General features: G+C 41.3%; 2 protein-coding genes across 4 annotated transcripts in view; one reads left to right on the top strand and one right to left on the bottom strand.

Moving 5' to 3' along the window:
• Window positions 1-240: 240 nt before the first annotated feature.
• On the top strand, window positions 241-16,695 carry RRAS (RAS related). Of its 2 annotated transcripts, XR_015745772.1 has the most exons (7): window positions 241-532; window positions 1,818-1,905; window positions 3,249-3,351; window positions 4,151-4,259; window positions 12,001-12,119; window positions 13,948-14,553; window positions 14,606-16,695. XR_015745772.1 is itself a non-coding variant. In XM_026669634.2 (6 exons), exons 1-6 carry the CDS (start codon window positions 431-433, stop codon window positions 14,033-14,035), a joined length of 609 nt encoding a protein of 202 aa, XP_026525419.1. In that variant the 5' UTR covers window positions 241-430; the 3' UTR covers window positions 14,036-16,695. The 2 variants fall into 2 exon arrangements, 1 of the variants encoding a protein (XP_026525419.1); XM_026669634.2 differs by having other exon boundaries at window positions 13,948-16,695.
• Window positions 16,696-18,589: 1,894 nt separating this feature from the next.
• PRR12 (proline rich 12) overlaps window positions 18,590-26,250 on the bottom strand; it is a 33,839-nt gene continuing 26,178 nt past the window's right edge. The window contains exons 12-14 of one of the 2 annotated variants that reach the window (XM_026669633.2): window positions 25,200-25,328; window positions 23,229-23,324; window positions 18,590-22,306 (exon numbers count right to left, since the gene is read on the bottom strand). In XM_026669633.2, coding sequence (XP_026525418.1) covers window positions 22,166-22,306; window positions 23,229-23,324; window positions 25,200-25,328 — 366 coding nt within the window. In that variant the 3' untranslated portion in view covers window positions 18,590-22,165. The remainder of the gene's footprint in view (window positions 22,307-23,228; window positions 23,325-25,199; window positions 25,329-26,250) is intronic. The other variant, XM_087946247.1, reaches the window with a different exon arrangement.

A 26,250-nucleotide genomic window follows, 5' to 3' on the forward strand; every position in this document is an offset into this window, starting at 1 on the left:
TGTGTAAACTACGTCCATTCTGATTCCATCATCTCAGGCCTCTCCAACGTAGCCTCCTCCATACCTTCCACTGAGCTTCGCGCCCATCACAGAAACACAGCATCTTGGGCAGCGCGCGGGGTGCGCGCTGAGCTCAGCCCTCCCCCCAGCCCGCTCCCGACTGGTTCACCTCAGGGCGGGGAAGGAGCACTGGCCCGGACGATCTTGTTCCGGACATGGGACCTCCCCGTAGCGGCTCCCGCTGGCCAAATAGGGAAGCGGACTGCCAGCAATCGCCGAGCCTCGCTCCTTAGAGGGCCCACCCTGGATCTATCTCTGCCATATTTTGAGGGGTTCGGAGGATGACTGCTGCGACTGAACGGGGAGGCTTTTGAGTGCTTTGGTGCGATTCCCTCACCTATAAGGAAGCGAACAACTTTTGCCAAGCAGGATGAATCCCAGCGAAGGTGCGGCGCCACTGGAGAAATACAAGCTGGTAGTGGTCGGTGGAGGCGGCGTAGGCAAGAGCGCCCTAACTATTCAGTTCATCCAGGTAACTCGGAAAAAGCGCCGAAGGGTAGGGTTGGGTAGGATGGCCTCAGCTCATAGCTAAACAAACTTTGCCGTATGTTTTCCTGCTGAGTGGAAAAATGAAAGTTATCCCAGGACTTTGTCCATTGCTGTAAATGTGTGTATAAGTTCTGCTGAAATGACTGGAATTTTTCCAACTTAAATGTACATAAGTTTATTGTCTTATTTGAGCAACGTTGGCTACCAACTATGCCTATTTAGGAATAAATATCTCAGAAAAACATGACACCAGTATATACTTTTAAAAAATTGACTGCCTCTAGCTTGGTGCCTTTCAGATGCCTGCAGCTACAATTCCATCTTTTGAGGTGTATTGTGAGAGTGATGCAATTTCTCATCCAGGTTGGGAATGTTGCAGTAGATCATCTCCATTTTGCTAATTCTTTTCACCTTCAACAGGCAGCTGCATTTGGCAAAGGAAAGATCACAGTGATGAAATTACAGCGATGTAAAAGGGGGTCTGAATCACCTCTCTGTTGCTTGCATTCAGTGTTGCAGAGAAGCAAAATAGGTTTATTTGGAGGTACATAAGATGGTCCAAGGCAGTATTTTCCTTTCATTATAGTTTTCTGACATTTTAGTCACCCTACTTATGATTTAAGAGTTAATAAAAACTTAGATGAATTTGACTAGCTAGTTGGGATCAGATCTGGTGAAACTTGGGTGAGAGACTACAAGGAAACCCTGGGAGTATAAACTGAATTGAGAAATAGAACATCCTAGGACCGAGAAGGAGGTAAGGGCAAACTTCTTCCATAATGCCTCTAAGAAAAGAAAATCACCTTTTGAACTCAAAGAGGATATAGTATTTGTCTGTCACATGATAAGCAGTGATAGCCGTCTGATATTACCATCATTATGGTGATACTTTTATCCTGCCTCCTATTTTTCCCCACAACAACAACCCTGTGAGGTGGGTCGGGCTGGATGAAAGCAACTATCCCAAAGTCACCTAGCTGGCTTTCATGCTTAAGGGAGGCCTAGAACTCAGGGGCTCCTGAATTCCAGGCCAGCACACTAACCATTACACCAAATTGGCCCTCCATCTAAAACAGAGCTTTTCAAAAGTAGCAACTTTTAGATGGAATTCCTCAGCAGGATGCAGGGAGCTGACAGCAGAGGGTTGAGTAAAAGCTTATGCCAGGGATATTAATTTTTTTTCATGAGCAAAATTTTAAAACGGATTCCCGGTTATTTCTGTCATCCATAAAACCCTTGAAAGTCTGTCTTTCTTTGCTTTGTTGCAGTCTTACTTTGTTTCTGACTATGACCCCACAATTGAGGACTCGTACACAAAAATCTGCAATATTGATGGTATCTCAACCCGCCTGGACAGTAAGTATCAGTGGAATCTTATTCTAGAGAGATCTTTTGCATGCTCTGTGCAAACGAATGTATAAGTAGTTCTCAAGATACGACCATAATAACCCCAAAATTTACATTGCCAAGTGAGAATTTGTTAATTGAATTTTGCCCCATTTTATAACCTTTCTTTCCACAAATGTTAATCTAACCTCCCCATTGATTTTGCTTGCCAGAAGGTCACAAAAGGTGAGATTACATGATCCTGGGACACTGCAACAGTCATAAACATGAACCAGTTTTCAAGTGTCTGAATTTTGATCACATAACCATGTGGATTATGCAACATCGTAAGTGTGGAAAAACGGTCAGAAATCACCCTTTTCAGTGCTGTTGTAACTTACAGCGGTCCGTACATAAATCAGTGTAACCCAAAGCTGGACTGTAATTTCTGCTATTCCCAGCCAGCAATTGATTGGTTATGCGTCTAAGACATTTGAGGGATATCAGTTTGGAGAAGACCTAAGTAAACAAATGGGTATCAGGAACCAGATGTTGTGAAGCTGAGCCTTATTCAAATCAGGCCTGTTTGCAGAATTCTTACTGCTACAAATTTACAACAAATCATTCTTGAACTTGCCATCCAATTAAAAGTAAGATTAATCTATGCGGATATATTATTGGGGGGACTTATTGTTTGTAGAAGACCATAAAATAAATAGGAAAGCAGGGGCATGGAGGGTCTGCACCTGAATCGGTGATGAGGATAGTGTGTGGAAGATAGTGGGTGTAGCCTCCTTGTATTTTCTTTTTTAAAATAAAGCTTTCTCTGTTTAAAACCTACAACAAAAACTGAATGTTGACAATGGGGGGAATATAGCACTTTTTAGCTACTGGAACTTTAGTTGAATCTGTTGCTGAAACTTGACTTGAGTACCTCCCAGCCCAACAAAATATTTTCCCTACAGGTGTCAGCAGCTGTAAGGAAAGTCAGCGAGTTATTCTTTTAATGCACCGTGGTCCACTTTTATGTACCAACATTCCAAAAATATCAGAGGAATGTTGGTACATTTCTGTGAAGTGGAGGCTCATGAAATGCTATCAAAGCAAGTGGTTGTGTCAGAAAGCTTTTTACTGAAGCATGCCATAACATCTGGAATGGGAACAGGCAACCCCGGTGTTCTGTGTACATTTTAATGTATTTACTCTCTTGGCTGCCTTGTCTGAGTCTTGTGGAGTTGTAGTTCAGGGCAACTGGAGGGCACATAGTTCCATACCACCACACTAAACGCTCTCATCTCTTTTTCCACATGTTTCATACTCCGATTGACTGGGATCTAATCTGTTTTCTTTCCTTCTCAATTTTTACTTATCAGTTCTGGACACGGCTGGTCAGGAAGAGTTTGGGGCTATGCGTGAACAATACATGCGAACAGGAGAAGGTTTCCTCCTTGTTTATGCTGTCAATGACCGGGGCAGGTGAGATCACAGCCGAAGCATTTATACGGAGTAAAAACCTTTTCTTCATTAGGGCTGTGTGCCATTGGTTCGGTGAGACTTTGGAGATATTCGAGGTCATGTTTTTCTCTCTCTCTCACACACACACACCCCACCTTTGCTCAGTGTTTTTATCAAAAGTGCAAAAAGATCTTCTGTTGCTTACGGCATGCAGATTGTTCAGTCTAATGGGCCAAAGAAAGGCAGGCTGAGATGTAAACGTTTCAAAAGTGTTTCCTGGCTTTTCCCTCCTGTATTAGGTGCTTTAAAAATTGGCAACGCTGGGGTTATTTGGAGAAAAAATACCTTTGATAGTTTAAATTACAATTAGTCGTGTTTATACTTGCTGAAGCTGCTATTAAAGCAATTACAAAAAAATAATAATAGTGCTAGACCCAATAAGCTTTAAAATGCCTGGCCGGTGCATTATGCTAAGCATGTGGTCTCTTTGCTTTAGGATATTGTGTGAGTTCAATATATTCATGCCTTTTTACATAGTTAAAAAGAACCAAAAGGTTTAGAAAGCCATTGTTGCTAAATCGCTACACGAGAAATATATGAATTTCAAAATGGCCAGGAAGCTCAAACAGACCTTTTATGTTAGAATGTTCCCCAGAAAGTTTCCTGAAATGTAAGAAAAACTTGTAGTGGTCTTAATATTGGTGTAGTGATTTTTTCTTCTTCTTTTAGAAGCAACAGGAGGGAATTCTTCATTAGTATTTATAGGAAAAGCACATTAAGGGAAATCCTTCTTTGTTTTACTCCCATTTATTTGCCATAGTTTCAATGAAATCCACAAATTCCACACTCAGATACTTCGAGTGAAAGACCGTGATGAGTTCCCTATGGTCCTTGTTGGCAATAAGACTGATCTGGACCTTTATCGACAGGTGAGTAGAGGGATTCACTGAGTATTGTAATTTTGATCTCCAATTAGGACTTTATTTTTAAGCAGAGCCTAATGTGTTTCGTCTATCTAGTAAATCCATCAGTTTATAGACAATACAGTATAGGCAATCAAGTTGATCCCACCTGGCCATTAATTTCCAAATACATAAGGCATATTATAATTCTTAGTAATAAGGAAGGGCTCACCATCCTGCACTTTAGGGAAGAGAAACACACCTTAGATCAGGGGTGTCAAGGCCCGTGGGTCGGAGGTGGTTAGATCCCGCCCATGAGGCTGCCCCGGAAATAGCAAAGGACTGGCCCACAGCGGCCCAGCCCAAGCCAACCAGGCACCAATCTGCAACGTGGCCAGTGTTAAATCCAGTGCCACTCTTGCTCGTGCCCAGGAGGTGAATGCGCACCGGGCCTACCATCCCTGCGGATCGTCTTGCCTTGCAGGCTAAGTTCTGAGTGCTTCTCTTTCACCCAGGACGCTAGCGCGCATGCACTCACTGCCTCCTAGGCGCATGCCTAGGGGCCGGGGCCGATACAGCAGTGCAGTCTCTCACTGGCTCCAGGGCAGCTGTACGGGAAGCTGGATCTAAGGCCCAGCCACAGGAACCAATGCCATCCGTGGCTTAGGGGGGCTGCTCGCTCGCGTGTTTACTGTTTAAGGGCAGGAACAAAGCCTTCAACTGAGTGAAGCCCTCACACCCACGTTTAGCCCACCAGAGCTTGCCATGCCAGGGGAAGAATGAGACTTGTTGTCCCATGGAACCCACCACCGCTTGAGCAGAGAGTAGGAGGAGAAAACCAATGAAGATTTGTGCCAGCCAGCCGGCCAGGCAGAGAGGATGTCAGGCGGGGCTAGCTGGCTGGGGATTATAGCTGCTGAGGTGGCTTCCTGCCGCCACCGCCACCAGCAGCTTGGGTGCTCACTCTATCCAACCTGAAGAAAGCTGAAGTGCAGCAGTGGGATTGCCCTCAAAGATAGCTCCCCATTTGCATGCAAATATCCCACTTGCACACAGGCAGGGACCATGGGGTCTCATTCCTCCCGTGGCGCATCAAGCTCTGGCAGGCTGGACGTAGGTGCAAGGGCTTCGTTCAGCTGGAGGCTTTGTTCATGCCCTCAAGCAGTAAGGTCAGTACATGTGAAGCCCTCTTGCCCAGTGCAAAGGTATTCTAGCAGCTGTGCTTGCAACTGGCTTGCAACACCTGAGTTGCATGTCCTTCCTCCTGCTCCTCCTGCTATGTTTGCTTCTGCCTCCTCTTCCTGTTCCTGCTTCCTTTTCCTCCTGCTTTCTCTTCCTCCTGCTAACTCTTCTTCCTCCTCTTCTTCTCCACTTTCCTCCTGTCCCTCTCCTGGCACCCCAACTGGGCTGACGTTCTCTTCGCGCACCTTTCCAAGTTTGCAAGACAAGCATGCAGCAACCCAACTTGAAACTGGAGGGAGGGGGGAGCTTTCCCCAACTTTCATTGGAGGGGAACCCTCCGAAGGTATGTGTGTGTGTGTGTTTTGTGTGTGTGTGTGTGTGTGTGTTTATACATCTTTTTCTTGGATGCACCTTAATCGCTGTGTCTCCAAGGGAATCCCTCTCTCTGCACATTTTCCCAGACTGCTGGGCTCTTGCATTTCAACTAGAGTTGTTCGCTTTTGTTTTCATGGTTGAGAATGCCTCATGTGTTTTGGCAACACCCTGCCTGTTTTTTGGTGGTTTGGTTTGATGTGTGTATATGATGTGTGTGTGCTTAGACCTTTCACTGCTTGCTCCAAACCTTTGCAAGCTGAGGCAACTGCATGCTTCAGGTTTGTTTGCAAAGAAGCATTGTGCTATGCCGAGTTGGTTTGTTCTCTCTTGGTTTTTTAAATTGTTTCCTCAGCACTTCCTCCTGCTGTCTCTTCTTCCTCCTCTTTTCCCTCACTTTCTTCCTCTCCCTCTCCTGGCACCCCAACAAGGCTCAAGCTCCTTTCTTTGTGCAGCTCTCCAAGTTTGCAAGCCAAACCAAGCCTGCTCCAACCCAGCTTGGAATGGGGGAGGAGGGAGGGGAAAAGCTACTTTTCCATGGTGATATGAGCCAAAGTGGCGCAGTGGTTAGGGTGCAGTACTGCAGGCTACTTCTGCTGACTGCTGGCTGCCTAGAAATTTGGCAAGTCGAATCTCATCAGGCTCAAGGTTGACTCATCCTTCCAAGATCGATAAAATGAGGACCCAGTTTGTTGGGGGCAATATGCTGACTCTGTAAACCACTCAGAGAGGGCTGTAAAGCACTATAAAGTGGTATATAAGTCTAAGTGCTACTGCTGTTGCTATTTCCTCTCTTAAGCAAGCACTGAGTCTCCAAGGGAATTCCTCTCATCTGCACCTTTTCCAAGATTGCTGGGCTTCTATTTGTTTTGCTGGAAGGCTTAGAATCGAATCTTCTTCCCCATCTTCCTTCCCACTTTCTTAGAATCAGAAACTCACGGGTCTAATCTGGAAGGGAAACACTGTGCTGAACCATTGAAAAGTGCAGGTGGTGGTCATTCACCCTCTTTCTGCTTTGCCAGGTCTTTGATTTGGGGTTTCTTCTGAAGCAGAAACAAAGAGCCTCTCCCACTGCAGATTTCTCTATGTCTTCTAATTTTCTTCCGGAGCAGAACAAAAAAGCCTCTTCCTTTTATAGACTTTTCCATGTCTTTATTCTGATTTTCCCCTGGAGCAAAAGAAAGTCCTTTCTAGTGAAATCTCCCCTGTGTATTTATTCTGATTTTTCTCTGGACTGGAGCAAAATCATCTGGTGGCAGGCCTTAAGTAACAATCCCACACTTATTTTACTCTGTGCATGGCTCACCCACTATTTAATTTACCACTTCTGTCTGTCCCTCTTTCAAAACTGTACGCTTGTTTCAGTCACAGTCTCTCTCTCTCTCTCTCTCTCTCACACACACACACACACACACACACACACACATGTCCATAGAAAAATTGTCTTCCATGAAACCAGTCCCTGGTGCCAAAAAGGTTGGGGACCTCTGAATTAGACCATGAAGGAGGAGAGTCCTTTTAATAGAAGAGCCTGTATTAATGGAAAAGCAACTAACTTAGCTCTGTTCCTAAACGCTAAAGCTGCTGTACATAAAAAGCAGAGAAGCTCTGATCAGCTATCGTAGTCACCATTTTGACAGTTTTGCTGTGCTGTTGTCTGTGGGCGCCCCCACTAAACGCAAGCAGGGGATAAACTTCCTGGTTTGTTTCCAGTCTTATAAGTGGCCACAAATTACTAGCAAAAGTGGCATTTTGTCAGAAGGCAAGGAGGCATCAAGAAATGTTTCCCCTTTTGCATTTGAGCATCCAAGAAGGGACAGGAAAGGAGAAGGGGAAAGAGGAAAGACAAAGAAAAAGAAGGAAAGAGGGGAAGAGAGCAAGGAAGAAAAAGAAGGAAAGAGGGGAAGGAAGAAGAAAGAAAGGAGAGGGAAGAGGGAAGGAAAATGAAGAAAAGGGCGAAGGAAGGAAGGTTTCCCCCCCCTCTACAACCCCGCTCAGGCCACCACAGGTGTTCCCCGACATGAGTGACATTAAACTGGCCACTCCCACCACAGCCACAGGCACACCCCGCCCGGCCCTCCCGAGGTCCACCACAACCCTGATGCGGCCCTCAATAAAATTGAGTTTGACACTCCTGCCTTAGATAGTTGCAGGCTGTTAGAGTTTGCAGCATAAATTCACTTCCAAGAAACACAGACTGATTCAGAAGAATCATTAACTTCTTTATAAACATATTAACATGAGTAAAGTTTACAATGCCATTTGTAAATTCTTTCAACATAACATAAGTAAAAGCACAAGCAGCAGCTCAGAGCAGAACTCAAGTTTCAGCAAGCAAGTTAGTTTCCCTTTCAATTCTCAGCAAAGCACACAGAGCCAAACCACACCTAGGCTGTCAGCTCCCATTGGCTGGTCTTTTGCCATGCTTATTTTGTTAACCATGTCTCTGCCAGTTAATGAATGTACTCTAACACAGGCTTAATTATGTAGTTGATCATGGACATATAATAAATTTACCTACACATTTCAATTTATCCTCCCGATAAAGAAGTTCCTGAGATGCAAATACCATGGCACCTGGTATCAATTGAAGCCACTGAGCCTGTCATACATTTTCATAATTTTGACTGCCCTAGCCCATTGCATATTGCATCAAATGCACTCATATTCTTATCTGATTCTCCTTGACTAAGCAGTGACTGCTGGCAGGACCTTGATCAGAATCTGGGCTTCCTAATCAATGGAAAGAAGAACATCCTTCTTGCACTGCCAAAGTATATTGGCACCAGACTTATTCTCTTTCCAAAGGAGAGACAGGAGACCAGAGGTGATATTCAGCAGGTTCTAACCAGTTCTGGAGAACCAATAGTTGAAATTTTGAGTAGTTCGGAGAACCGACAAATACCACCTCTGACTGGCCCTGCCCCCATCTATTCTCTGCCTCCCGAGTCCCAGCTGATTGGCTGGGTCTCCTTTTGTTGCCCTGCACAGGAGAACAGAGCTGGAAAGCAGGTTATTGGGATGGGGAGGGAATGGGACTTTGCAGTATCCTTCCCCTAGAGTGGGGAGGGAATGGAGATTTTACAGTATCCTTCCCCTGCCACGCCCACAGAACCGGTAGGAAAAAAAATTGAATCCCACCACTGCAGGAGACCATCCAGGCATTAGTTCTATCAGTTGTTCACAGCAGGCACCCAAGTCTTACGATTCTCATTAATCTCCAAGCCAGAGGATTGTTTGGATTGAGTGGATAATATTAATACCCTGTGCATGATTTTGCCCCTGACTCTACCAATAGATGTGTCTCTTCCCTGCCAGGAATCCAATAGTCCAATCTCCAAAATCCTGACACTCCTAGAAAAAGTGAGGAATTCCAGATTAGTGTAAAGTTTGGGCTAACCTGTTCAATGTTTTTTTTCTTTTCTTTTACATATATATCATTATTAGATGTTGGGTTGATTTGATTATTAGACTGATAGATTTCCACATCTAAGATATTTATTTATTTAATATAGCATTTAAAATATAGACGGGAAAGTTTATAACTATTTGTAGAGCTGTTTTGTAAGGGGAGGAGAACGTGATAGGTTTCTTTTATTTTTCAGCATCTATTCAGGGTAGATTTGTTATGTTTAATGTTAGATCTATTTGACATTTGGGATTTTTTTTCTTTTTTTTGTACACAAGTTTTTTTTTCTTTTCGTTCTTAGTATTGGATGTTCGATTTTCTATTTTCTGTTTTATTTTTGTTGACAAAAGAAAATAAATATGTTAAAAAAAGAAAGAAAAAGTTGAGGAGTTCCCTCAAGTGACAGTTCCTCACAGCTTTATTTAAAGTTATGGAGAGAGACATTATGGATCTCTCATTTGGTCAAACTCATCAGATACACCAGGCTGAAGAAGTGATGGTCATACTCTTGAGTAGCCTAGTGGGAAGAAATTCAAGGCTGTCACATGTTTCTTGTTATGACAAACAATATGACTAGCTCAGATTCCAGTCTCTTCTAAAAGGCAACATATCTTCCTAATATTATTTGTTAAATTTATTTGCTGCCTGTCTTGCCGTGGGGAAGTTACTCAAGGTAGCTTGCAACATAAAGCAATAAAACAGAAATGAAAAGAAGTTTAAACATAACAGTTGTAAAGTAATGGAACAATAGAATAAAGAAGAAAACAACAAGATAGTGATGTGAGAATAGAAGCTGGGCATGTGGGGAAGCAGGCAGCAAGGGAGGAAGTGGGACTTGCTATCAATCTAGTAGCCACCTCCCCCATTGGGGACCCAGGCCAATTAGCAGGGCCAGGTCTTCAGGCTCTTATGGAATGATACGGAGGTGGAGGCAGCTCTCTCTCCTTGTGGGGTAGATGTTCCAAAGGGAGAGCACAACAGAAGAGAAGGTCCTTCTTCTCAATCCCAATAGTTGGAGTTCACAATAGGCCCTGTCTGTTTGTATGAGTGGGATGGACTTCCAGCAGGACTTAATATGGGACATTCTAGGGCCCACAAAGATGTATCTTGCTGCCACGCTTGAAAAAGCTTAAAACTTCCAAATGGATTCCAAGGGTAGCTCCATTGTAGAGCATTTTGCAGTAGTTCATTTGAGAGATGAATAGAGTTTGAGTAAGAAGGGAGTCGTGATCTAGGAAGGGTCACAGCTGATGCAGAAACTGGAGCCGGGCACAGGTACCCTGAGGATAACCCCTGAGTTGCAAATGGGGTAGTGTAATTTAGCAGGACCATCAAAGCCTATATCAGGAGAAAGGGAGGAACTAGATTAAGATAGCTGATGAAGAAGGAAACAAAGTCCTACATAGAACCAAGGAACGGAAAATGTATCATTGCTGTGATTCAGAAGTTGGCAAAATATTGGCTCAGCCTTGAAGATCTGGACTTTAGTGAATATTGTTTCAAACACACACTCTTTGGTCTTCAAGAGAGCAGTAGTGGACCTTCTCACAATTCATCTCATGATTCTGAACCCAAGGAGCAGAAGTATGAAATGTTGTCAGTGCCTCTTGTCCCAAAAACATATCACTCTATATAGTGTCCACTAACCTCCCAGATTCTGAAGCCTGCAAAAAATTGACGAATGGAGCTTATACTGACAGCTCCAAAATTGCCTAAGAGAACCTACGTAGTCAGCTTGTTGACATCCTAATCATGGAGCCTCCTGCCATTATCAAATCTTCCATCTCTCAAGTCATATATTTATCGACTTTGGATAGACAGAATTTCCTCAGTTAAGGCCCAAAATTTCAAGAGAATGAGAAAAATCATCTTGATCTAGGGAAAGAAGCATTTGCAAAAATAGGGCGTTAAAAAGGCATGATAGATCCCTCTATCCCTCCCAATACCCCTTTCTTCTTTTGTTTTTCATCTTTACATTTTGTGTTTGCTCAACAAATAAAGAACTAGAACAGGGGTGTCAAACTCAAGGCCTGCAGGCCAGATCTGGCCTGCAATGTGATCAGCCTCCGGCGCTGTCCTGGTCTACCCAATGCGAAGAGGAAAGATCAGGCCAGCATGGCTTCGGCCTGGTCTACTCAATGTGAAGAGGAAACATGTCAGCAGTTTGGGGAATGGCGTCAAGTTGGCCACGCCTACCACATTGACCGCACCCACCCAGTTGGCCACACCTGCCCGTTCCTCCCGAGGTCAACAACAGCTCTGATGGGGCCTTCAATGAAATTGAATTTGACACCCCTGGACTAGAACTATGCAATTGGTGATGGTTACACCTATTCTGACTGTGAATACTATATACCAGTAATCCCCAACCTTTTTGACGCTGCGGCCCGGTACCGGCATCAACTGGCGCCGCCATCTTTTTTGACGAAAAAGTGCTTCCGGTGACCTCACCGAAGCACTTTTTCATCAAAGATGCAGCGGCGCCAAAGCGCTCGTGAGCTTTTTCGGGTAGAAATGGCTTTCTACCCGGAAAGCTCACGAAGCGCTTGACTCGCCATCTTTTTTGATGAAAAGTGCTTCCGGTGAGCTTTCTACCCGGAAAAGCTCACCGGAAGCACTTTTTTTACCAAAAAAGATGGTGGCGCCAGCAACCAGCGGCCGGTAAGACCGGTCCCGGACCGGCGGTTGGGGACCCCTGCTATATACTATATTCATATTATAGTTAAATAATAATTATTTTTTCTTTCTTAAGCTGCTGTATTTAATGTATTTCTGTATTAAGCTCTTATATACCCTTATTGGCAGGTAACTGAAGAGGAGGCCCTTTACTTTGCTCGGGAGAACCAAATCCCCTACATGGAAGCCTCGGCAAAGGTCCGATTCAATGTGGATGAGTCTTTTTATGAGTTGGTCCGTGCCATCAGGTAAGAGGAAGGCAGTTGTGGTTGAAGCCAATGCTGTGAAAGAACTGAAAGTCCCCCAAACTGGGGAAAAAAATCTCTTTTATAGGACAGCATCCCTCAGAAAGGCTTTTTCTAATTAAATATTTGCTGCTTTCTTTCTTTCTTTCTTTTTCTTTCTTTCTTTCTTTCTTTCTTTCTTTCTTTCTTTCTTTCTTTCTTTCTTTCTTTCTTTCTTTCTCTTTCTTTCTTTCTTTCTTTCTTTCTTTCTTTCTTTCTTTCTTTCTTTCTTTCTTTCTTTCTTTCTTTCTTTCTTTCTTTTTTTTTTCTTTCTTTCTTTCTTTCTTTCTTTCTAAATAGTTTAAAATTTGTCTTTCTGCTCACACTATTTTCAAAGTAGTTGACAGTAATTTAAAAAAAAATGAGCACAACTAAAATCAAGTCAAAATTACAAATGATACTGCTAAGATAAAATCAGTTTATTAGTTAGAAACTGGTGAAATAGATGGGTTTTCAATCTTCTCCTCAAAGCTGGGGGAGCTGAGATGAAGCATACACTCTTTGGGAAATATTCTTTCCCTCTCTTTCTAATATTCTATTCTCTGACTCTTCCTGCAGAGGTTGATTGGAACAGAAACCTGTTTGTTTGCTTGATGTTTGCTTATAAGGGCCTTTAAAATGTCAGATTGAAGACCACATGAAATTACTCTTGCTGTTAATTGACCTGATGCATGTACATTTTCCAATATTAGCTATTCTATATATTTTTATAGATTCAGATAGTGATCCATCAACTTACTTTTGTGATGCAGCTTTCTGCCTGATACTTCAGACTGTGGCTACATTTCAGCTGCCAAAATCCCAATTTGGGCCTGGGAAGCGCATATGGCTACTCAGTAAACATTCCAAAGAAGGAGGAATATGGAGTTTAAAGATCAAAACACTAACAATTGAGTTTTCTGCTATGAAATCTGTTAGCATGTGCTTTCTACAGCTAGTTCTTGATTTATGACTGGTCACTTAGTAGTTGTTCAGTGTCACAGCAGACCAAAATGAAAAGGTACTTATACTCAGCTTTGAAGCCCCCTTCACCTGGAATCATGTGATTGCATTTTAAGAGCTTGGCAATTGGCATGTATTTGTGGCCATTTGCAGTGTCCCATGGTCATGTGACTGTAAGTTCCTTTTTTTTTTTTTTTTTTGCCAACAACCATCATTTACTTTCAGTTCCCAGCAAAAAACACTCACAGTGGACTATAATTCACTCAACAACCATGGCTATTCACTTAATTTATTTAACAACCATGGTAATTTGCTTAACGATTATTGTAAAAAAGGTCATAAAATTGAGTTGGTCATGTGATGACTGTTTGATGACCAGCATAACTAATGACCATAATTAAGGGCTGAATTACAGTCATAAATTAAGGACTACCTGTATTTAGAATTGTATCATTCAGCAAGAATCATTGAGGAGTATTGGCTACCATTTCTGGAATCACAAGCTAAAGATTTGAATTTTTTGTTTGGTCTGCAATAAAGGGCCATCCAGAGTAGTGAGTGGATGAGAGTGATTTTGGTTGTACTCCAGCCAGCACTTTCCTGGAACCTCACAGTATAGTCCAAAGGAACAGTCATCATCTGTTGGATGCCCAAAGCATTAGTATACTGTTTCCGACTATACAACCTCCTGGGTAGTATACAGCAATTGCCCCCCTCCAGGGATATAAATATTTTTTTTCAAGTGGTGCTTATCTTATGTAAGAACTTTCCCACAAAGTAATATGATACAGCGTGCACTATTTAACGCTTTTCTTCCTTTGCTCACTCCAATTTTCTTTTTTTATGGCAGGAGGTTTCATGAGTTAGAATCTCCCCCTGCCCCAGCCTTTCACCCCAAAAAGAAGGACCGCAAAAGCTGCCCTTGTTCCATTCTGTAAACTGCCATCCTACATCAAGCCACACAGCCTGGAAGAGGAGAGGCTCAGATTCCTTCCAACCAAGAAGATAGAGCAGGATTTTCCTCGTTCCATCTCTCCTACTACAATTAGGGCTGGCACTGTGCATTTTTTACTTACACAAATGTATTACCATTTTTCTCTTGTTGCATAGGAGTCTGTAAACTGAGAACGAAGCAGGGAATAGACACGTTCTTCTCTTCCAACATATCCTGAATCTATGGGTTATGCATTCAGTTTTGTATGCTATTTTGCCCTCCTTTGTTCTTTCATGGAAATCGCTTTAAAGGTGCCCCTTTTTGCCAAGGGGCAGAAAATCTATTCAGTTAGATAAAAGGGGTACAGGGTTGTAAATTTCAGTGGCAGTCCACTGATAAAATGAATTGAAGAATCGGAATCAACTGCAAAGGATCATTTATTTCACTGCAGCTAAGGACAAGCTTTTGCACATACATTGATATCTACATATTGAAAGACATGGTACAAATGCATTTTAAAAGGTACTATAATTTTTCTATTCCTTTTTTTAAAACCATAGCTTACAGACTTAAGCCACACTTTGGCCAAACTGCAAGGGAAGCAGCTGCAGACACAATTGTCTTGCAAGTTGCCAGTATTGACTTTTTTTTGTTCCTGAAGCTGGACTAAAAAAGCAGCACACTTTATAGCAGCGTTTTTCAAACTTAACAACTTTAAGATGTGTAGACTTCAATTTTCAGAATGTGTGGATCTCTATTCCCAGAAGAAGTCCCCAGCTAGCAGCTGAAGTCTTCGAGTTGCCAAGTTTGAAAAACAATGCTTTATAGGAAGGAGTTTTGCAAAGTCTGAGGGAAAGGGGGAAGCTAGCCAACTCTTTGATTTTTTTAACAGAAGATTGTGATAGCTCTCACAATATGGTTGCCATATTGTGAGAGTCACATAGTCACAAAGCAGTTACTGTGATAGGTATGGCCAATTACAAAATACAGCATTGTTTAGTAACCACAATTTGTTGCAGAAAAATGGTCGCCGAGCAAAATGATAACTAAGTGAACCACGGGACATAGAGAAATGCTGCAAAGATCACTCATTCTATCTCATTCAGAAAAAAAAGTTCTCTTGTACAGCACTGCCGGCATTACTCTCCAGCGTGCATCATTGTCAGTGCATAAATTTGATCATGTGTGTGCACGTGGGTCAGAAAATGATGTTTTTTTTACTACTGATTATTACTGTCAAATTTGTGAGCAGTCATTAACTGCAGCCTAAACAAGAACTGACTATTGCCATCAGGCCAATAAATGGTGATGCTTCCTGCAGAACCATTTACTATAGCAGGTTCTCAACATTCTACTACCCTAGCTTAAGTTTTAAGATGGTGAAGGTTCAAAACCTTAAATGCATGCTAGAATCAAGTTTCTGTTTTGTAAATTGCTCAGTTCAAAAATTACTCTGTTAAAGACAGGGCCAGCTTTTGTTAAATTCATCCTTTCTTCCCCACTTCTGTAATGTGTTTATAAGGGAAAGTGATGTCAAGAACTTTTTTTTTTAAATAGCAACTCCTTGTGTTAGTAATTTTTCTTCTTAGTAGGGGTTCCCAACATCTTTAGAGATAACTATCATATTGAAGTTATACCATCATTATTGAAGCATCAATACTGCAGCTGCATGTTTAATTGGATGATTTTTGCCAAAGGATCCCTTGCTCTCTTGCACGCCGTTCCAACACTTCCATCTATCACTTCAATTGTCTAATTCTTCCTTCATCCATCACCTTCCACAGACCTCAGATATGTTAAGATTACAATTCTCAGATGGTATTAGGGTGGGATAGTGGTTAACATGTTCAATCTGGATCTCTTTGGTCATGGTTATAGAAACTTGCTGGGTCACTTGCTACCTCCCAGTCATCCTTATTCTACCAGTAAGGAGATATGGGAAAAATGAAGGGGAAAATGTTAGGCCTTGGACAATATTCGAGATACAGAAAACATTCTCACCAAGCAAGGCCACGTGCATAACTTGATAAGGTATCATGAGAGACAGGCTTCACTTATGTATCTACTGATGCTCCCAGAATATAAATATTTTGCAGTTTATAAAATGAGTGGATGTATTGAATGTCAAGACTATAAGTATCTTGTTTTCTATTCTTCTACCATGCCGCAGAGCATGGCATTCCAGCTATAAACACCAAAGAGTCTCTTGAGCAAAGATTATATAGTAAAGCCTGGGGTTTCCCCCTTAATTACTTAATTAAACTGATATGCCCTCATAGACTAGAGCCTCTTTATTAATTTACAAGGCTACAGTTACAAAAATGTGCTATAGTGCCAAAACGAACTCACAAGGCACTATGGATATTTTAAATTTCTAAAGGAAGCAGTGACATTTAACTCAGTGTAATGTAAAATATCCCATAGTATCCTTGTAAATGTGCTGTTTCTATTAAGGCAATGATTCTGAAATGGCACTGGACCAAGAAAGTTTGGGAACTTCTGGTACAAAGTGTTATTCTAAGGCCAAAAGGAGCATGCATACATATGTGTGCACTTAGGCATGACACAACAGTGAAACTAAAAACTTATTAAATGATAAAATGGCCATAGCTTGTGAATGTATGATTTAACCATAATTTTAATAAACGGGAAACATTCTCATTATCAGTGTGTAATTTTACTGTGGTGGTACATAACAAGCACATACAAAAGCGCAACACACTAGGCTAAGGAAGCTGATATACTAAGCCACAATAGAGTTTTATTTGCTTGATCACAGCTTATTGTGTGAAAAAAGTACATCCTATATGAACTTGGTCAATCTTGTAGTGTTAACTCTACAAAGCACTAACTTGTCCAACAAGTAGGAATCTTTCTGAAGAAGAGGTGTGGGATTGGGGACCTTGAGAAATTTCTGGGCCTGTTCCCTTTGTGAGGGAGGCTTATGGCCTGTTCCCTTTGTGTTCCCAGGTGAGGCTTATGGCCAATAAAAGGTTGCCATTTCTCATCTCCATCAGCTTTTATATGATACTTTGACAAACTCTTCGGTAGAACAAATTTCCCCATCTTAAAAAAATGGGGCAGGGTACTTTTTAAAAAATGCATACTTCTGTTATCTTATACTACATGTATGTGTATGTTTAATTATATGGAGAATGCTATATATTTTATAATTGAATTGCCTGAGAGACATTTAACATGTCTGCATGAAATGAAACACAGTATGCACTTTTATATACAGAAAGCTTGGGTGGGGGAAAATTTTGGAAATGTAAAATTTATAGTATATTAAAAAGTATTTGTAATGACCCAGTATGAATTAACATGGAGAATTAAATGTGTTCTTTACTAATCAGTCCGGAAGTTCAGTATTAGTGTTTAGTGATTTATGATAGCCCCGGAGATATAATCATAAAACTGTAATTTCTCCCAGATTAAAAAAAAATGCTTTCTGCAATCTGGAACAAGTTTCTAATTTCCGCACAATCTTTACAAATCTTGATTTTCTTGAGCAATGATCAATTGGCATCTTAGTAGTGGAGTTGTGTAGAAGTTACATAAGGTCATTTTGTTTTAATTTGTGTATACAATGTGAGTTTTACATATTGAGAAAAAAACAGTAAATTGTAGCAGTCATTAAGGTATCATTTAACTGGACCTAATTTTTCAATGATTTTTTGCTGCAGTCATTAATACCCCAATTTTTAAGTGAATCCCTCCCCCCCCCCCGGTGATTTTTATGTGAAATTGGAAATGCCAGAAACCAACCAAAAATATCATAAATTGTGGTCATGTGACTGCAGGATACTACAAAAGGCTGTAAAGGCGAACTGGTTGCCAAATGGATAAAATATGTGCAAGTGACCATACCGAGGGGCAGAGTTGTGGCCATCACAATTTTGAGAAAAGGGCAGAAGTAGTTTTTTTTTTGGGAAGATCTGTTGTAACTTCAATGGTCATTATACAACCAGTTATAAATCGAGGACTAGATTTATACAAAGTATCCATGAAGCTACCACTGGCAATAGAATTTTCTAACATATTCTGACCAATGAGAGGTGCCTTTGAAATTGACCCTCAGAAAATACACAGAATAGCACCAATAGAAAATACATAGAAGATGACCAAAGAAAGTTTATGATGTTTTGTTAACACTATTGGAAAGATTGTCTCTGAGCTACATAGGGGTTTTCTAGTTTGTGTAACTAAAATGGCACTGCTATTCTGCATGGCAGGTGCAGCTCTTGAAATGATGGTATGGATAATCTTCCACCTGATAGGAAAGTCCAGTAAATAAAAAGTAGAATCAGGAATATGTTTCTAATACCCTTTAAGGATTGCACACGAGGAAAACATTAAGCAAGGGATTATGTAAACTTCAGATTATGGATGAAACCATCCAGATGTTGAGACTAAGAGCCAGTGTTTCATGCTTCAATGGGAAAAAAAACAGATTTAGGCAGGTTTCCCCCCATCATTATTTTAGGATGCTACTGCCCTCCTTTTTCCCATGGCCACCCAAGTCTCAACCAAATGAACAAAACTCTGCTTCAGGCAATTGATTTTTGCAAAGAAAAGTGTTTTTTTGTCATTTTGTTGTGTACACAGTATACAATGTGAGTTTTACATATTGAGAGAAAAAAACGTCTCAGACACTAATAATAAACAATAAAAATATATAGGAACATCCAATAATACAGAACACAAATCCCATATCTCAGAACAATACCCTTGAGGCGCGAACAAGATACACAGAAATACACGTCGTAAAAAAGGGGGCCTTTCAAGATCCAAATATAAGGGTAGGTGGCGGAGGAGGAAAGTCTCTTTTGTCACAGGAAATTGAGCTGTACATGTCTGTGTGTGTGTGTGTGTGTGTGTTGCACTTGTCCTTGATCAACTCACGAGCTGGACCGGTCCAATTCTGAGAGCTCTAGTTTGGCTACTCTGTCCCTCCAACTGGGTGTGATGGTTTAGCAAGGTTCTGCATGGAATTGATGGTGCAGGCGTATTGTCCCAAGAAGTGCCAAGGCTCTACGTCCGTCTAAAATTAACCCTGTAATATGAAAGATTCCCCCAACTTTATTCTCTCATTCCCCCAAACCCATGTTTAGCTAATCCCATTTCCACACTCGGCTACCTGTCACAATCCATCACTTCTAAGGCCAACAGCTACCAATAACTCAGTTTATCAGGGAAAGATGATTTTTTTAAAAAATCAAAATACTCAAACCAGGCCACTCTCCCCTTTAAAACCTTTGCTTAGGGCCCATTTACCAGATTCCATCTCTCCCCTCAGCCATGCATACTTACTGTACATACACACTTGCCAACTTTGCCTTTTCATCCACAATAAATAAGGAGGGGAGAAGGAGACAAAATGAGACCCAAGAGTAACTGAGTACATACATTGGGGACACTGACCTAAGCAACCAAACAAGTCTTAATACATTTCTGTGTTTGCTGATTCAGGGAGAGATTTGTTTGAAGTAGGTCTTTATGATGAGAAGACCAATTCTGAGGTGGAATTTATTTATCCACTATCCTTGAAGTACCTTTTCACATCTTCCCCCTTGATACCCAAAATTGGAAAAGAAAAAATAGTGGAGCAATTTCCGTAACGCCTGTTGATTTGGGTTGGCAGAAAAAAAAACCCACAAGTTTTGGAAAGATCAAAGTTCTTCTAAGAACAGAAGGACAATTCAAATGGAGGAATGTTTAATGATGAAGGAGGAACACAGCTTTAGAGATGGGCTAGGAATAAAGGATGATTTGATGGGGGAAGGGAAGTCAAATTCATTCATTCATTCAATTTATACAGCCGCCCACCTCAAACAAGTGACTAGGTATGAAAGAGGGAGAAACAGCAATGGAGGAAGAATGAGGTAGACTTTAGCAAGAAGACGGGAATCTGACATAGGAAGATCTACATTCAAGTAAGGGATTGCTTTGGGAGGTTAGAGGAAGAACTGGGGTGAGGAATGCTAATGGTTGGCCAAAGTGTGTGTTTGATGTACTGGTAGTCCTTGATTTATGATTCATTTACTGACCGTTCAAAGTTACAACGGCACTGAAAAAAATGACTTGTTACTGTTTTTCACACTTATGACTGTTGTAGGATCTCCATGGTCACGTGATCAAAATTCAGGTGCTTGGCAACTGGCATGCATTTTTGACAATTGCACTGTCCCAGGGAGGCATGTGATCACCATGTGTAACCTTTCCAGCTGGCTTCCAACAAGCAAATCAAAGGGGGAAGTCAGATTTACTTAACGACCACATGATTCACTTAACTCTGCAATGATTCACTTAACAATTGTGGCAAAAAAGGTCACAACATAGGGCACAACTCACTTAATGACTGCCTTGCTTAGCAACAGAAATTCTGGGTTCAGCTGTGGTCGTTAAGTCAAGAGGGATCTGTAATGGGAAAGATTACTTGTCATGGGAGGGGGGAACAGACACACATAAGATAATGGATAGCTGGTTGAGGGATGGAGAGCCCACTTGGGAATTGAAGAAAGGGCAATTAAGACAAGATCTTCATCCTCTGACTCATTAGAGTTTATTTTATCATTTCAGTTTAGGGTTGGAGAGGGAGTTTTGTTTTGGAGGCAGATTGGGGTGGGGGACATAAAATTTCCTTTCCCCCCCTCAGTAACAACAATGATAAAAAAATTAACAACCTCCTAATGAAAGTTTCAGTCGAAACCAAGAACATCACAGCTACAGGTGAAAAGAGAGAGAGAGGGAGGGAGGGGAGAGAGAGAGAGAGAGAGAGAGAGAGAGAGGAGAGAGAGAGAGACTCCTGCGCATCATTAAGTTCAAGTTAGTCAAATACAATATGATACATAGACTTTTTTTTATCCTATACAGTATATACAGGTGCAGGGAGGAGGGAGGAGAATCCTGCCTTCTCGGACACTGTAATATGGGGAGAATGGGGGAAAAAATTATCCCTCCCTCAAAGAAGTGCAGATCTACCACTGGGGAAGGGACTTATCTAAAGTCCTTTGTACAATTCCTCCCATGATTCAAGGGGGGCTTATTGTGAAATCTGGGGGGGGGGGAATTTCATAAGTTTTGCTACAGTCTAGGCAGGTTGCTGTGGATGTCACAAGGTTCTCCCCTGCCCATATACTGCTCTCTATTCAGAAAGTGGAGGGAAAGTTCCGCATACCCAAATGAGCTAGAATTCCCAATTCAATGGCAAAAAAGTGAATCTTCCAGCAGCAATTGCCCCATGAAAACACAAAGGGAGGCAGGGAGGGAAAGGGAGGTTTCTCCAGAAAGAGAGAAAATTGGTGCTACCAATTATAATTGGGAACAAGGAGCTTGGCAATAAATATTCCTATTAGAAGCAAAAATAGAAGTGATCGCTATTAGTGTACGGATGGATGGCTTCCCTTCACTCCAGACAACCGTTATTTGGCAGAGATGGAATTAGAGTTGTTGGAGAATAGGGGTCATACTTCCTGATTAGACTATGGATAAAAGAAGCTAGACACTGTATAAAGGGTGGCCAATGCACCACCTCCCCACGCTCAATTCTCAACTCTCCCTAAGGAGAAGTAAAGTTCTTGATGGAAGAGATGGAGGGTAGAACTCCAGGAGAACCTGGTCCTTCTCTTTTCACCAATCTTACTACTGTCAACTCACTCCGCGGTGAGAAACCAAGAAGCCTTTCGACTCTAAATCACACCACACTACCATTCCTATGACTTTCCTTAAGAGTTCCCCTATTCTCAATCCCCTCCTGAGCAGGGAGCAAGGCTGTTCAATTAGATATTTATACATTTATATATATAAATAATATTTCTCTGTACAGCCAGGGCAAAAGGGAAAAGGGTGTTCCAACCATCCAATTATTTGATGAGAACCCTCTTCAACGTGTCCTGTCTGCCATAGCAAACCTCCACCTTCCACCACCATAGCAGAGGCCTGTCCTGTGTCCTGATTAAGGAAAAGAGAAACCCCCAAGGAGAAGGGGGAGTGGTGGTGGTGGTGAGAGCTGAGTCTGAACTCGTTGCCTGTAATGATACCCCTCGACTTTCCTCTCCCCACTTCCTGCTCTGGCTCTGCAGAGGGACAGGCGTTAGGCGGCCCCTCCTGGGGCGTAGCTCTGATGACGGTGTCACGCACATTTGCTTTGCGCCTGAGTCAGCAACTCACTGAAGGAGTCAAAGAGTTTCTCCAACCATGGCTGGTTGCGCATGCACTGCTGCACCACCTCCTCCTGGCCCAAATCTTCGTCTTGACCCTCAATTGCCGTTGTCTAGAAAAGAGAAATGAAAAGGTTAAAAAAATGAGTCATGAAGTACGAAAATAGCTAAAAGAAATAAATAAATAACCACAATATGGATTTTCTTAAAAAAAGAAATAATTTTGATGGAGATGTAGAGGAAGACATCTTCATTTAAGAACATCCATACTGTGATTATTTTTAAATTTTTTTGGTATTTTTTTTAGTCTTTTTTTTTTTTTGTATTTTATTTTATTGTTGTGAGCCACTGAGAGTCAGTTAAAATTAGGTGACTCTGACCACCATTAGCCTTAACAAAATCAACATCAATCAATTGCAAAGGGCAGCTTTACTTGGAACAGTTTAGTTTGTGTCATGATACCTTTAACACATTAAACAACATGTGCCCCACACCTACCCTAAGCCCTTGAGAAGGTTGCAACAATTAGGTTAAAATGTCAAATTTCGTTAATAATAAAATGAAGATACTAAAGTGCTCTGGGACATCAGAAATCAACACAGATAAGCACCAGCCACTAATATTTAACACCCATTGATAAGAAAGACAAAATAGTCTAGATAGTGGATATTGTAGTACCTATTCTGGAGACAGCAGAATAGAAGAGAGAGAGAAACTGGAGAAAATAATAAAACACGAAAACCTTCAAACAAAAGTAGAACAACTGGGGCAAAAGAGAGCAAAAATACTCCCAATAGTAATAGGCATCCTGGATGCAATCACAAAACAACTAGAGTACCACCTGAACACCACTGGCATTGATAAAAATCACCGAATCATACTTTTGGCCATGCACTCTTCCTCAGCAAAACCTATGTCCCAGAGTTGTGGAAAAAAAATGAGAGGAACTATGCGTGCTTGCCTTGAGCTCCTGAATGAAAAGACAGGATATAAATCTAACAAACAACTTGCAAACCCAAATAGGGCTTTTCTTACCTCATCTTTGCAACGCAGAAAGGTATGGTATTTGTAGTGGTGAAGGGAATGGTACAGAGTATAGAAAAATGACTTCTCCACTTCCACACTGAATTCCTGTCAACAGTAAGGACAAAGTGTGAAGGGAAACTACCTCGTTGCATTTCTCAGCAACTTTACATTAGCCATAAACTTCTAAGGTTGTATATTCAATATTTTGTCTCAATGATTAATTTTTAAAAAATCTAGGAAGTTTTTACCAGCCCTCTTCTCTTCTCTTTTCAGCTTTTGTTAAACTAAGAAAGTTAAAATCCTTTGATGCCTGTTGAATGGATCCATTCTCATCTCAATACCTGGAACTTTGATAGGGCAAATAAATGGGCCTGGTCTTTCTATGAAGGAGAATGAGTTAGAGGAATGAAGCTGCAAAATCAGATCTTTAATGGACAATGCTATTTCAGAATGCCAGATCCAGAGGAAGAGATGAAAAATGCCATTGTAAAGTCAATTTTACAATGTTTCAACTTTTCCCTATCTCTCCCCCATCCCTGCCCTTTGGACTGCCCTGCATTCTGCCATCCTGGCACCCCACACTACCCTCAGCTGACCTCAGCCTTCTTCCTTCCACTGCTAACAAGGCATGCCCAAGGTGTCATAGTTTTGTGGCAGCCTGTCGAAGGACCATCGGCAGCATTATCTGGGTGCATCTCAGCAACAGTGGAGAAGAAGACAGTGAAGGTCAGCTGGTACCAGTGAGGAGCAGCAAAGGTAGCAGTGGCAATGGGTTGCAGGTCAGTCAAGAGGACAGTGATAGAAGGGAGATAGCCAGGTGCAGGAAGTTGGGAGTGGAAATTAATGAACACAGGGTAAGAGACATCTCGAAGGTATAGACAAAACATGGTGAAATAAACTGGCTCCACGTTTATCAAGGAATTTGACAAGGTTGCATACTCTCTCTTATTTGTTTAATCTTTATGCTGAGTATATATTAAGAGAATTCGCAGTAGATGAGCATGGTTTTAAAACTGGAGAAAGAAGTGTCAATAACTTGCATTATGCTAAGGACACTACCCTGTAAGCCCAAGTGCAAAGGACTTGCAAGTCCCAGTGTAAATAGTGAAAGAGCACAGTAGAAGAAATGGGATTAAAATTAAATATAAAGAAGATGAAACTAATGATAACGAGTACATCCATCAGCCTCAGAACTGACAATGACTTGATAAAAAGCGCCCACAAAACAGACCTAAAACAAGATGGATCAATGACATCAGCAAGTATTGCGGGCTCAACTGGCAAAGGGAAGCTCAAAACCATACTGGTTGGAAATATGCAGAAAAGGCCTTCATCTTGCAGTGGACAGAATGATGATGATGATGATTTGCCCCAGGAGCTAGGTGTTGGGTGAAGTTAATTTTTAACTGTTCTCTTAGGGGCTTTTGATAAGATTGACTGACTGATGGAGTTGGGCCTCAGACAAGATTGTTTTCAATGGTTCCAGCCTTCCTTCTTAGGATAAGCTCAGGAAACATTGCTTGGAATAATAATAAAGCACTTATACCACAGTCATGTGACAATGTTTCATTTTTCCCCACAGACTGCTAGAAAGAGATAATCTCCTTTTGGAATGAAGCACTTTCAGAATATTTTTCTTGTTTCTTGGTACTCAAGCACCAGAAAAATAGTTGATTGCCTAAATTCAAAAGAAGGCAGGTGAAGCTAAACAAGTTGGTGTCAAATATAGATATGCCTGGATATCTTTCCTGTTTGGACCACCACAAAAACCTGACAGTAATCACATTCAAATCACTCCTCAGTCATGAAATTCTCTTTAATGCCCAATGGATCTATTGTTCACCTTGTAATTTGTGGGTGTATAGAAGATGAACACATTTTTCTTACCTTGAGCTCTCTGATGGAAAAGAGACAAAAGTAATCAATGAAAATGAGTAAGTTTACCAGAGCCTGCCCACCATCTTAATCTGCAACACTTACCTGTGGTTTGGATACATTCTTCTTGAGTTTGTTGAGAGTCTTGCGGTTGTAAGGTTCACCACCTGGGCGCAACTTAACTGTGGTATCACATGTCTCAGCATGGAGTTGGGGGAACATGTGGAGTGCCTCCTGAATGGAGAAGAAATGTATGAGAAGAAGAAGCGTCTTCATAATCTCCATCTGTCGGGTCATTTATTTCCATTTTCAACTGTTACAAAACCCCAGGATTTTAGGAATTAGACAAATCATATATTTAAAAATGTATAGAAATGGGGACATCCTCAAATAATAGAGTTGGGTAGTTCATTGGAAAGACTTCAGAGACAACAAATTAGAGGTAAAGGGAGAATTATTGCTCTCTGTATAACATAGGACTTTCCTTGAAACGGATAGGAGCATCATTATTAAACAGAATGCTCATTTATTAGAAAAATTGAACTTAAGCCTACTCAAGCAGCCAACCATAGTACAAGATCCTGAAAATCATGTAATGCTTTCAATCCAATATGCACTGAATGTCCATAGCCTGGGCAATGTGACACCGAAGAAACCTCTTTCCCCCCAGTATTTGAAGATCTTGTTTCACAAACCGTTTTAAGCAGAATGGGGAGAAATGGCTTTTTTTAGCCAGCTCAGGTGTGATCATTCCAATAAGGCATACAGGTAGCCCTCGTTTAGCAACCACAATTGGGACTTGCAACCTGACTGTTAAGTAACATGGTTGCTAAGTGATACCTATGATCATGAGATTATTTCAGCTTTCCTTTGCTTCAGACTTGCAAAGGTCATAAATGTGATGATTGGCTGTAAAGTTTCCTAACCGACGTTAATTGCAGCAGTTGCTAATTGATAATTTAGCAGTTGCATGTATAAATTGCCTTCCCAATAGGATACATGCAAAGTTAAATATGACTTTCACTACATATTACTAATACACAAAAAAGATGGAATAATCAATCTCTCCTGTTTATGGTAAAATTTTGTAAAAAATCTCTATGGCTAAGAGTACACTATAAATAAAAAATATTAAAGAACTGGCCAGCAAAGTAAT

The sequence above is a fragment of the Notechis scutatus genome, chromosome Z (genome assembly GCF_049901735.1).
Source record: "Notechis scutatus isolate UNSWTSFEM ecotype Mainland chromosome Z, rNotScu1.2, whole genome shotgun sequence".
Lineage (NCBI taxonomy): Eukaryota > Metazoa > Chordata > Lepidosauria > Squamata > Elapidae > Notechis > Notechis scutatus.